Source organism: Apodemus sylvaticus, chromosome 7 (assembly GCF_947179515.1).
Source record: "Apodemus sylvaticus chromosome 7, mApoSyl1.1, whole genome shotgun sequence".
Lineage (NCBI taxonomy): Eukaryota > Metazoa > Chordata > Mammalia > Rodentia > Muridae > Apodemus > Apodemus sylvaticus.
In genome coordinates this window covers 19,592,068-19,604,967 of record NC_067478.1, presented here as the reverse complement: position 1 = coordinate 19,604,967, position 12,900 = coordinate 19,592,068, and the positions used below count along the sequence as shown (strand labels likewise).

At 44.4% G+C, this 12,900-nt stretch overlaps 1 protein-coding gene across 1 annotated transcript in view; it reads left to right on the top strand.

The window, feature by feature from the left end:
* Positions 1-12,900, top strand: part of Acad11 (acyl-CoA dehydrogenase family member 11) — a 64,945-nt gene that overhangs the window by 7,599 nt on the left and 44,446 nt on the right. The window contains exons 3-9 of the mRNA XM_052187470.1: positions 1,748-1,873; positions 2,237-2,398; positions 4,918-5,082; positions 6,810-6,951; positions 7,283-7,404; positions 9,309-9,415; positions 10,736-10,862. Coding sequence (XP_052043430.1) covers positions 1,748-1,873; positions 2,237-2,398; positions 4,918-5,082; positions 6,810-6,951; positions 7,283-7,404; positions 9,309-9,415; positions 10,736-10,862 — 951 coding nt within the window. The remainder of the gene's footprint in view (positions 1-1,747; positions 1,874-2,236; positions 2,399-4,917; positions 5,083-6,809; positions 6,952-7,282; positions 7,405-9,308; positions 9,416-10,735; positions 10,863-12,900) is intronic.

Genomic DNA, 12,900 nt, shown 5'->3' with positions numbered 1-12,900 from the left:
CTCTCTCTTTTTATGATCACAAGTTGCTTGAGTTATTTTAATGTATTTACTTGGGCATCTTATAATCATTCAGGGCTTTAAAAAAAAAAAGACCTGAGTAGTCATTGTACAGTAGGCTCTAAGGTCTAGAATCATGGGGCGGGGGGGGGGGGGAGGATTATAAAGGATGTCTGTTAACAAATTAATTTTTCTAATTATTATGAGCTGCTCACTACTCAGTAAATACATGAAGCAAGTTATCATGCTCTACCTCATAAATAGATACAAACATGATTTACCAGTCAATTTTTAAACTCAATTTTCCTGGTTGCAAAAACAGGAATGATCTCAAGATAGTGAGCAGGAGGGGACATAAATCCAAGTTCTGAAAAACATACTAAGTTCCCTCTGCGGGTGTGGCAGGTACCGGAAACATGTGCTTTCTAACTGTTCAGCGGGAAAGACCACTGTGGGTGGGTGCAGTTGTAGTGACAGGAGAGCACACATGCGCACTGTCTTCGCTCCAGCATACCCTCAGGAGTATGTTTTCGGAAACATGAAGTAGCTTAGATGCTTAAAAAGTTGGGTAAGTTTTGCTAATGCCAACTGACTGAAGGCAAGCCCCCACACTCACACCCACACCCACACCCATACCCACCCTGCCTAGAAATGTCTACAGCTCTTTGAGTCTCCTCTCAACTATGTCCCACTAGAACACAGCAGAACACAGCTCTCAGCAGGAGTACAGCTCCGTGGAGGTGGAGTCCCTCCGTGGAGGTGGAGTCCCTCCTTGGAGGTGGAGTCCCCTGTCTGAACCTCCTTAGCCTTCCCCAAGGCTGTGTTTTAGAAGCGCATCCTTGCTTTGGGGTCTGTGTGTTGTAATTCCCTAACCCTCTTGTCCCCACCCCCTCTACCGCCGCTCTCATTTCCAGCCACACCTCTCCTTCAGTAGCCCTTGGTACTGTGGACTGTTCTCGCTTGGGTCGATTACCTCCCTGGCCCGTGACTGCATTACTCTCTGAACTCAAGCTGAGCAACATGTTTTCCCCTCCCTAGAACTGGTCAGTCACCTTTGTCCCAGTCTGGAAGGCACTTTCCACATGCATGAATCATCCTCCATTACCTGTATTACAGCTCCGCTGTAAGCCACGCCCTTGGGTCCTGTCTGGGTCTGCACAAGTGTCCTGCCCAAGTATATAAGTTTTCCTCTTCTCTTACTTGAGCCCATTTAATATCAATTTGCTTGTGGGTGCCTGGTTCCCCTCGGAGTTGTCTGGGTCCCCAAAACAGACTATGTACCTGTAAAGGTCTTCGTGGCCTTCCTTGGAAGTTTGTCTCTCCCTTGATGATCAGAAGGAATGGGCGATTTTCCCTTCCCACAACCACTGCCTGCCTTGCAGCTCCTGAATCTGACTAGAGGAACTTAGTCCTGAGTCTCCTGAGAACTGTGAGGGGAGAGCTGAAGGGACAGGCAGAGAAATGCTGAGAACACAGAAGTGCCCTTTAACACAGCCTGTGAAACACAGCCAGGCTGTTGTCTTCCTAGAGCCTCCTGCCAAAGCCCATCCTTTTACCCCAGTTAAATTATCATGCTTTAGAGATGGCCGGCTTTGTCATTGTAATGGCTGGACAAGCTTCCTGTTAAAGGAATCGTTACTGTCAGCTCTGGGTTACTTATCAACACATGTTGTAATCAATAGCCTTAGTTGACATTAGCTCACGTGTAGTTATTAAATTTCTGTTTCTGGATTTTAATAATCATATCTAGATTGACAGAGAATTCAAGGTCCAGAAAGCCTTGTTTTCCATTGGATTTCCTGTTCCCAAGCCTCTGCTGTACTGCAGCGATGCTTCCATCATCGGAACAGAGTTTTATGTGATGGAACGTATACAGGTAAGGTAACTGCTGACTTGTTGATGCTTTTACATCGCTAACTTGTTCTTAAACACTCCTCTAGGTGGCAGTAAAGAGCTACCAACAATTGTAGCCAAACAGGAAGATGGAGGATGTATATGTACTTATGTGGGGAGGCACTCTTCCACATAGAAAGAACAAACCATTAAGAGCAAATTCAAATTGTCTTTAATTTGAAGATGTGGGTTATAAGCAGTTCAAGCCTTCAGGCTCACTCTGGCATGTCCCTGAATTTTACCGCATACACATTTCACAGATAAGCCTCTGCCTAACAAGCTCTGTAGTTTGCTGATTTTTGTCTGTCAGATATTTTAAAACTGGCCATTGTGATCACTTTGACAGGGTCGGATCTTTCGTGATTTTTCCATTCCTGGAGCTAGCCAAGCAGAACGTGCAGCTATATATGTGTCTGTGGTAGAAACCCTGGCATGGCTCCATTCTCTGGACGTACACTCACTGGAGCTGGGCAAATACGGCACTGGAGCTGGGTACTGCAAAAGACAGGTAAGCCGTCTAGATTGAAAAGAACTGCATGGTCTCAGAAATAAAGCACTATGAATGACTAGTCAAAGTAAACCCTGTGTGTGTGTGTGTGTGTGTGTGTGTGTGTGTGTGTGTGTGTGTGTGTGTGAGTGTGTGTGTGTGTGTGTGTGTGTTTACTGCATGGTCTCAGAAATAAAGCACTATGAATGACTAGTCAAAGTAAACCCTGTGTGTGTGTGTGTGTGTGTGTGTGTGTGTGTGTGTGTATTTACTGCATGGTCTCAGAAATAAAGCACTATGAATGACTAGTCAAAGTAAACCCTGTGTGTGTGTGTGTGTTCTGAGTGGATGAACTTGTGTATGCAGGCACACAAGTATGGCACATGGGTGTGGAATGAAGGCTGGAAATTAGCCCCAGGTTTCATATCCAGGAGCCACCTACCTTATTTCCAGGTGAGGCCCCTCATTGGTTGGTCTTAACTTTCTGATTAGGCCGGTCTGGCTGGCCAGCGAGCTGAGGACTCCTCCTGTCTCCACCCCTCCGTGTTAGAATTCCAAGCATGTACCATCATGCCTGGCTGGTTTTCTTTGTCTTCCTTCCTTCCTTCCTTCCTTCCTTCCTTCCTTCCTTCCTTCCTTCCTTCCTTTCATCCTTCCTTCCTCCCTCCTTCCCTCCTTTCCTTCCTTCCTTCCTTATTTTCTTTCATGAGGGTTCTGGGGACCATACTTAGGCCCCCATGCTTGCCTGGCAAGCCTTACTGACTGAGCCATCTCCCCTCCCACTAACTTTATTTTTTAGATAACTTTTATTCAGTAAAAGCTTCCATTTCCGCTTTTCTCTTGGTTTAACAGTAGATTTTTTTCTCAGTTTCCCCTTTCTAGGTTATGCTAAGCAAACATTTATTAAGCTTCTGTCAATTTAATGCTTGTGAGATATTTGTTTAAATATCAAAAAATCAGAAATAGGTCCCTGCCCTAAAGAAACTATGGTTGTGTTTAAGAGACCCATTTGTACTGGCTGGTTTCGTGTGTCAACTTGACACAGGCTGGAGTTATCACAGAGAAAGGAGCTTCAGTTGGGGAAGTGCCTCCATGAGATCCAGCTGTGGGGCATTTTCTCAATTAGTGATCAAGGGGGGAGGACCCCTTGTGGGTGGTACCACCTTTGGGCTGGTATTCTTGGATTCTATAAGAGAGCAGGCTGAGCAAGCCAGGGGAAGCAAGCCAGTAAGGAACATCTCTCCATGGCCTCTGCATCAGCTCCTGCTTCCTAACCTGCTTGAGTTCCAGTCCTGACTTTCTTTTGTGATGAACAGCAATGCAGAAGTGTAAGCTGAATAAACCCTTTCCTCCCCAATTTGCTTCTTGGTCATGATGTTTTTGCAGGAATAGAAACCCTGACTAAGACACCATTCAAGAGTCTCATACACATGAAGCTGGGAAATGGTCTATTTCCCAGAGTTTTCTACCTATTAGTAAATTGTTCAGCACTCATTGCAAGAGCTATATGCACAAGGCATGAGCATTGGCATGCCTGTGCTTGGATGTGGGAAAAAACTAATATAGAACATTAGGAGTGAGAGAGTGACCCTTGCAACCAAATGCACTCGAGGCCAGGCACTCATGGCCTGCATTCCACTATAAGAACATCCTTTGAGAATAGGGTGGGAAGATATGAGAGAGTAGAGTATTCGCTGTGTGCTGTGTTGGGTGCTAAGTGATCTGTAGGCTACCTTGTTTTAAAATCTCTGAAAAACCCACAAGACATAGGTATTATCCTCATTTTACAGATGAGGATTTTGAGGTTTATACTGACCCAATAATGCACAGGTAAGTTCCTAGACATTATCTAAATCCCAGCCAGTAAGACCCCAAAGTTGAAGACCTTTGCTCTGTTGTAGTAAATTGAGCAGACAGACCTTGGGCAATGGAGGGAGTTGAACAGCTGAATGATGTGGTTTCATTTGTAAGAGGACTCTGAGAACAGGGGGATTTTGTTTGCTTCTACTTCTAAGAGCAATATAAAGTCTGCTCTCCACTTATTGGTACATGTGAAATACTCTCTGGGTGAGGGAAAGGATGTTAAATGGGAAAAGCTCTTTCTAGCTTTCATTGCCCCCTTTTCAGGGAGAAATTGTCTGCTTGTGGTGTGTGTGTGAGAGAGGGGCGGGTGGAGAGAAAGAGAGAGAGACTGCATGTGGTGTGTGTACGTGTGTATGAGATTATCTGTGTTTGAGGGTAATTTCTATGCATTTCTGTCTTCCATGAAGTAGTTACTGAATGAAGACCATTCTTGACGCCTATGCCAGCATTTTTGCTTCTTGTCCAATAGAAACCTACGTAGGTAAAATGGAGCAAACTGCAGCATAAACTTGACTGTTTGGGGTTTTCGGCTGATAGGAGTGTTTCGGGTTGCTGGGAGTTTCATGTAAGCACTGTTTTGTTAAGCATTCAGGAGTAAGGTGGACTTGGGCACATATGAACTAGTCTAAGAGTCACTGACTCCAGAACATTCTCTCTTTCCCTCCATCACTGTCCAGGTGTCCACCTGGACAAAGCAGTACCAGGCTTCAGCCCATCAGGACATCCCTGCCATGGACCAGCTCTCCAAGTGGCTGATGAAGAACTTGCCAGATAATGACAATGAGGAATGCCTGATTCACGGAGACTTCAAGCTGGATAACATAGTTTTCCACCCCAAAGAGGTACCATGAGCTGTGTGTGTGACACATCATCTGGGTCTGACCTGAGACTCCAGAAGGAAGCAGATGTCCCCTGCCTCCCTCAGTGTCCTGAAGGAGCCAAGATCAGTCTCTTTTTCCCCACAGTTCAGACTGTCTCTGACTTAAAGCCTCTGGAGATGAGTGCTACAGAAATTATGACATAGGTCTCTGCCTTTGGGGCTGGTCCGAATCTTAAACGGTAACACGGTCATCACTTAAGCAGGACTTGGAGGTTGCTTTGTGTCATTCTTGTTTAAGAAGACTTCAATCTACTACTTAAAATGTCAGCTTCATGGATTAACATGAAGAATTCACATCAGCAAGCATTCAGTCGTGAGCAATTCTATCTTCAGAAACATTCATGTCTTCCCCCAGTGAGCATAAAACACAGACGGAGAGAAAAGATAACTGGCAAACAGCAAGAGCGCAATCTTAGCCCCCATGCCCACATACCATCCAGACAGTCTATACAGCTAGGCCTAGATGGCCCTGAGTGCGCCAATGTGAACAGTTCAAAATAAACCCCGGGGTGGAGAGATGGCTCAGCAGTTAAACATTGGCTACTCTCTAGCACCAGAGAATGCCCCCTTCTGCCTTCTTCAGGGAGTGCATGTGTGTGATGCATTTATATGCAGGCAAAGCACACATACACATAAATGAAACTACATTGAAAGTTACGGAAAGGTAATACAGAGAGGTGCATTCCCCGGTACGGGTCTTCGCTAGCCGACCGGCACATGGCTGATGCCCACCTTACTTCTGTCCCTCCTTGCCTTTCCCTTCTGCTTCCTTCCTCTGCTTCCATCTCAGCATCTGTGAGCGCCTGCCTGCCACGCCCTGGCTCTGGCAGCCCTTTCTACCTCCTTTGAGATCTCACAGACTTGATTTCCCCTTCTTCCCGCTCCATGATTCCTGCATGACTTTGTGTGACTTTTTACCCCGCAGGGACAATGACCACAATCTGTTATTTCAAAAACTGTCTTAGTATTTATTTAATTAAAATATTTAGAGTGGAGGTATGTGTGTGTGAATTAGAATGTTTCCTGGGCATAGGACATTTAGTTTTTAAACCTTGAACTTAGGTTTTCAATTTTTTGCTGCATAATATCACTTGGGTATAGCTTCATGCCTTAATCAAATAAGACTTTCTTCCCAGTGCCTACAGACTGAACCTAGAGCACTTGAACTGTGTTTCCCAGACCTTTCCTTACGTTTTTTGTTGTTGTTGTTGTTGTTGTTGTTTTGTGACAGTATTATCATTTGCTCTGTAACCGAGGCTCTGTTTTGAATCTAGAGCTATGTGATTCAGAGTCCATTGCTGTAATGGCATATTTATTATATATATAGTTATTTTCATCACCAGAGCAAATGCTCACTTCTACATTAATTCTTGAAATATGAATATAATCGTTAGAACTTCTTCTTTACCACAGTTCCTCCAGACTGAGAAGTCGGAGCTGGTTTGTTAGCAGAGATGTCAAGGCAGAGTGCAGGAGGATTGACAGCCAGCAGTAGAACCAGAGGCCTTGGCTCTAGACAGCTGATGCTGCTTGGTTTTCATAAATGAGATGCCCAACCTTGGGCAAAGACTACAATCTGTGACGTCGTGTTGCGTTTTCATGGCGATGTGAGGGTTGAATTGCTGTGTCCTCCGCTTGCTCATTCGGTTTGATTTGAACCCAGTGTGTCCTGTGTGCATCTTGTTGCAGTGCCGGGTTATAGCGGTGCTGGACTGGGAGCTCTCGACCTTTGGCCATCCTCTGTCAGACTTGGCCCACCTTTGCTTGTTTTACTTTTGGCCCAGGACACTGCCCATGATAAACGGAGGCTCTTACATTCAGGAGAACACAGGTACAGGACGGCGGTCATATAAAATCCTCTTTATTATTGCCAGAGCTGAGAGGCACGTTGCTCGCAGTTTTATGAAGCTTTTGTTCCTTAAAGGTGTTTCTAATTCATCTTACTGGTTTTCCAAACCCAGTACCTCACTTTCTATAATCTGTGACAATACACAATTTTTTGCATACAGTGTTACTTAGGGAATCAATATTTAGAATGCACTCAATACTGACTGTGTTTGCACTGCATGTCACTTTGTATCTTCTTGCTATATTATGTCATTTTGAAATGTTCTCTGTGGCATTCTTATTAAGGTGCTGTGTGCTCTGTGCTGTTTTTCTAGGAATACCGTTGATGGAAGAACTGATCTCAATATATTGCCACCGCAGGGGAATCAATCCCAATCTCCCCAACTGGAATTTCTTTATGGCCCTCTCATTTTTTAAATTGGCTGGAATAGCACAGGTAATTATTTACGCAAGTCTCACCATTTCTTTCTGATGCGCTGTGAGCTATGTCTTCCGGTTCAAGCCGCTGCGTAGGCCACTGTGCTCCTCCAAAAGTCAAGTCTGATATGAGTAACATGTGAATTTAGAATTTACAACAAAAGGCTTCAGTGGGAAGAAAATCTGAGTATCACATGAGTTATGACTCTTGTACAGAGAAGGTCAGTGAGGTGATGGTGGTGGGAGAAGAGAGAGAAGCACGTGGTGGGGAAGACCACAGCGTGCCTGCCGGCAAAGCACGCCCAAATCCTCTGTGGAAGACCAGAAAGTCTTCTCCGCTTGTTTAGTCTGGGAGCCCCCCAGGGAATGGTGCCACCTGAATTCATCCAGGGCAGGTCTTCCCACCACAGTAAAATCTTTCTAGAAAGTACACATGAACACACCCAGAAATGTATTCCCATGATGATTCTAAAGCCAGTCAACCTGATGACGGAGATGAGCAAGAGGGGGAGAAGAGGGTGTGTGCCACGGACCACTCCAGGCAGGTATGGGGGTCCCTGGGATGAGGGTCCTCAAAGGCTAGGTGGGTAAAGATTTGCCGGTGACAAACAGAAACAAACGCAGAGGCAGTTTGACTCTGAGTGTATTTTGCAGCTCTCAAGCAAGTGTTTTTATACATAAAAAAAAAAACAAATATTACAGCTCTTAGAAGATGTGTTCAGTGAAGCAGTCACAAATGCCATCATTATCATTTGGCACAGGAAAGCACAAAAATCAAACAAACATTACAACTCTGAAAAGATGTATTCAGTGAATCACAAACAGAACAGGTAACGTCATTATTAATAGAAATCATCCAAGTGTTACAACTCTGACAGGATATATTCAGTGGAGTCATCCAAGGTGAGTGACATAATTCCAAGAGCAGGTTAATAAGTCTTTATGGTCAATTATTGTTTAACATCTATTGTCTGATTTTTTTTTATAAATCTTCAAGGCTTAAATTTAATAAATTCAAGGCATTTATTTGAGGCTTTCTTTACTATATACCAAAGCCATCTCCAATGACACACGTGCAGCCACATGAAATTTTATTGTTGGGAAAGTTTTTACCTATCATAATAATATTATATAAATTTGTTAATGATTTATAAAGTAAAGCATTAGTTTTCCTGGAGATAAGGTTAGTGACTCCATCTCAAGGGATGGTTTCTTACCCATTATTCTTGCTTAAGATCTTGGCCTAGGCTACCAGGAACGTGTTGTAAATAAGGAAAGGAATAAAAGAAAACAAAGCAGATAAATTGCCATGAGAACTACAGCTCAATATGTTGTTCTGGGCAAAAGTTCCACAGCTGGTTCCAGGAGGCCTCCTTCTTTTGAAGTTTTCACTTCAGTCTGTGGAACTTGTCACACAGATTTTACTGGGGCAGGTGTGGCAGGTGTGTTAGGTCAGAAGCACAGAAGTGGAAAGTTGTTAAAGAGCTGATTGCCATTTGGAACACACTGCTCAAAGGACACAGTTTTACCCAAACTAGGAATCAAACATGGTATTGAACAGGAAAGGTCATCTCGTGGCCTTGTCCTTGGTGTTAGTGTCTGAGTCCATTCTGATCGCTGTGAAGGGAAACAGTTCAGAACAGATGCTGTAACCTGAAGGCTGGCTTGCCTTGGGCGGTGGCTTGTTTTCAAGTTTGGTTTGAGTCATTGGTTACACTTCTGCCTGGATTAGAGTGTCACAACTATGTGATATGAGTGTGACTCTAACTCAGAGCCGTACAGTGTCCTCTGCACGTAAGTTCTCAGCCTCCATGGTCTGACTGAGATCTTTGGCGTCTGTGAGTTTAGTTCCACACATGGATCACAAACTGGAAAGACTAATTTTCAATGAACTTTAATTGTCCCATGTCAATTTACTTGTAGGGAGTCTATAGTAGATACCTCATGGGAAATAACTCATCTGAGGAAAGCTTTATGACCGCCAATACTGTGAAACCTCTGGCAGAAACAGGATTACAGCTATCAAAAAGGTAATTCAAATTACAGCCTCAATTAGCTCGGTCTCATAAGATCCCAGAGAGTCAGGAGACAGCCTGGGGTCCTCTCTCTTCACTTAAATCACTGGGTATGGGATGCTTAAAACTTGAAGAAAATGGAAATGATATCTCTGCCAAGACAAGGGCTGCCATTGCCAGTCAGGATAGTTTTCTAGTAAATCACTATATTCCTAAAAAGATCATGACTTAAAAATGAAAAGAAAATGCCCATATTTTTGATTAAATGTATTCTTTGCCAACTTGAATGTATAACCTTTTAAATATATAGGTGAACATGGTTTCTCATAATAGTTGTTACTTACACATACCTATTTAAATGATATTATTGTATTATTTATTCACTTAGCAATACTACTTTTTCTTCAACATTTTGAAAGTGTCTTTGGAACCATGTCTGCATCGGGGCAGCATTTCTGAGGGGCCTCACATCCCTTTCCAGCCGCACTCCTGCTCCTTATACAATGGATGATACTTCTAACCACAGGGACATTTTCTAACCCCCACTTACCCATGGAATAATTGGTTTGTTTGTTTTTTTGGATTTATTTATTTATTTTATATATGTGAGTACACTGTCGCTCTCTTCAGACAACACCAGAAGAGGACATCAGATCCCATTACAGATGGTTGTAAGCCACCATGTGGTTGCTGGGATTCAAACTCAGGACCTCTGGAAGAACAGTCTGTGCTCTTAACCGCTGAGCCATCTCTCCAGACCCAGGATAATTGCTTTTTACATCTCATTTCTAGACTGCTCTGTGTTATTTTTCCAACAGAACAAGAGCTTCGTTGTGTTTCTTATTAGTTTTTTAAAGTCATCTTTAAAACGCCCTGCAGTGGTGTCTGGGAAACGTGTGAAGAACACTGGTCAGATCTGAGCATACCTTCCTTGTTCTTTTGTGGGTGTGACAGCTCACAGCACTGACGCTAGCGCTAGCACCGTGTGAGGCTTGTGTTTTCCCAGGTAGCGCTTTAAGCATTCAAGCTTAGTGATCAGAACAAAGCAATTCTACCTTTGTTCCATACTATGAAAGCAAAAGTAGTCCCTGGGCTAAGGTGTAGCTGAGCAGCGGAGCAATCACCTGGTCTTTGCAAGGCTCTGGGTTTGCTCTTGCGAGCCGCTGAGGGCTCACGCAGCAGAGAACTGAACAGTAAACCCAAGCCTCCCAGGGATGGCTGCCCCTCCTCAGGATATTTCTGGATAGCTGGAGAGACCTTGCCTTATTTGAAGAAATGTATATAATAATGAGTCCAGATACCTTCATAACGTTCTTTTTTTTTTCTTTTGCCCAGAACTCTCAGCACTACTCCACGACAGGCTGACGCTGAAAGCCAGCTCTTTGCACAGAGCCGGAGAGGACGGGAAGTTCTCATGCGGGTGAAGCAGTTCATGAAGCAGCACGTCTTTCCTGCCGAAAAGGTAGTTGTGCAAGGACCACCGGCGAGTAGTGCCTTCCTGGCCGTCAGCCTCCCCGATTCTCCCACTCCCTCAGTCTCCAGCCTCACAGACATTTATAGCGAAAATATGCCTAAAGGATATGTACATACAATGTTGCAAATCGGGGCAAAGGGGCTGAGCAGTGAGGGCCTGAATAGCTTGAAACATTACAGCTGGAAGTTGCCTTTCGCTATGGTGGTGACCTTCATCTTGTGTTACTTTAAATGTGGATGCTTTGAGAATTTGAGAACCACAGTCTCCCCCAAATAGACATGGTGGTAAACTTTGGCCTGTCACTTCAAGCCACATGAATACTACCCTTTCTTTCCCTCAAGCTATCGCTATAAGGGGTTACATTGACAAAGTTCAAGGATTGTAGTGAGAAGACATTCATCCGGTAAAGAATTATGTACTGGGCACCATAAGACAGAGGGCACCTGAAGAGCAGCTGAAAATTAGAACAAGACAGACAGGGCTTACGCCCTGTGGAAAGACAAGTGACGAAGAGGAGATAAATGCTGTAGAGAAAAGGAAGATGCACTTGTGACAGTATGTGAGGGCCAGGGTGTGTGTGTGAGGTGACTGGAAAGGCTTGGTTCCAGTCGCGCCCGGGTTCAGGGATGGTGGCCTTGTGCTGGGTAGTTCGTGTGGCTTCAGTTCTCTCTTCTGCAACACGTAAGAGTAAGTCTGGCTGTACCTTCAGTAAATCTCATTGTAACTGTCTATGATTCTGAGGGTCTAGGGCTGCGCTAGAATCAAATGAGGAACTCAAAAGACAAGATTCTCTCAACCATGTTCAGAAGTAAGATGCGTTTATAGGGACATTAGTACTATTGGTGCTGTATTGGTAAATATCTTGATATGAGCATTTAGCATAGAGAGGGATATAGTTTCTTCAAAAATACTATAATTCTAAAATTGTTACCTCTCACTGACGCTGAGTAGTTCTGCCCTAGCTAGTGTGTGTCCAATTTTGAGTATCAAAAGGGGGGAAACGGCACTTTTAATTCAATATGGTACCCTTCCTCAAATAAAATTCAATTGAAGCTTTAGGACAATTAAATTTTAGGACAATGCACTAAATTAGTGAAAGCAGACAAGAGGCCCACTAGAAAAGCCAAGGCAAAGTAGATCTGAGAGACAGCGTGGATCATACGAAGAACAGACCACCATAGAGGACGGTGCATCTTAAAAGAACTTTGAGGGGAAGTGGGCTTTTTCTGTGATGGTGAGATAGATGATTGGGTGGTAGGAGAGCAAGGGGCAGAGAGCAGCCAGGGTGCTGGGAGAACAGTCTGTCGACTTCTCGGGCTGCTCCCTTCAACCACACACAGCAGTGCTATCGTCCCAAACAGAAGGCTGTCACAGCGCTTGACAACAGCAACACTCTTATGTCTCACGGAAGCCAGGCTCCGTGACCGAGGGCGAGCTAGAGCAGCGCCCTGAATTGTTGGACTGTTTGTCTACTTGGTGGAGTTCCAGATGGAGAGCCTGGCTCACCTATCAGTTCATCTGATTCTTACGCACTCACGTAAATCAAAGCCCGTCCGCCACATGCCCGTGCCTGCAACCAGCCCATGGTTCTAAGGACAAGTCGACATCAGCAGAGGGAAGAAAGGGTTTTCTCTTTCATCCCTAAATATGACCAGGTGTTCCAGAGGCTGACACCACAGCAGGAAAAGGAGAGGTCAGAGTGAGGTTGTGGTGCCTCCAAACCCACTGCCATCCAGCTGTTAAAATATGTGCAAAGAACTCACAGTAAATGTAAAAGCGAGCAAAACCCAGGCAGACTGCAGACGTGAAGGTTGTCCGAGCTTGTGTGGTAAGGGAAGCCACTTCGTGTTGGCAGAGCCTTCAAATCTGTGTTCCCACATCTGATAGCATGCACCAGGTCTTCATTCAAATACTTGTAACAACCTGTGTAGTTATCCTGTAAGTGATCGGGACAGCTAATCCCCAGCTGTGGGACATAATCTGGAATTATCTGCAGAGAAGTAAATAGCTTTTCTCAAAGTAAAAG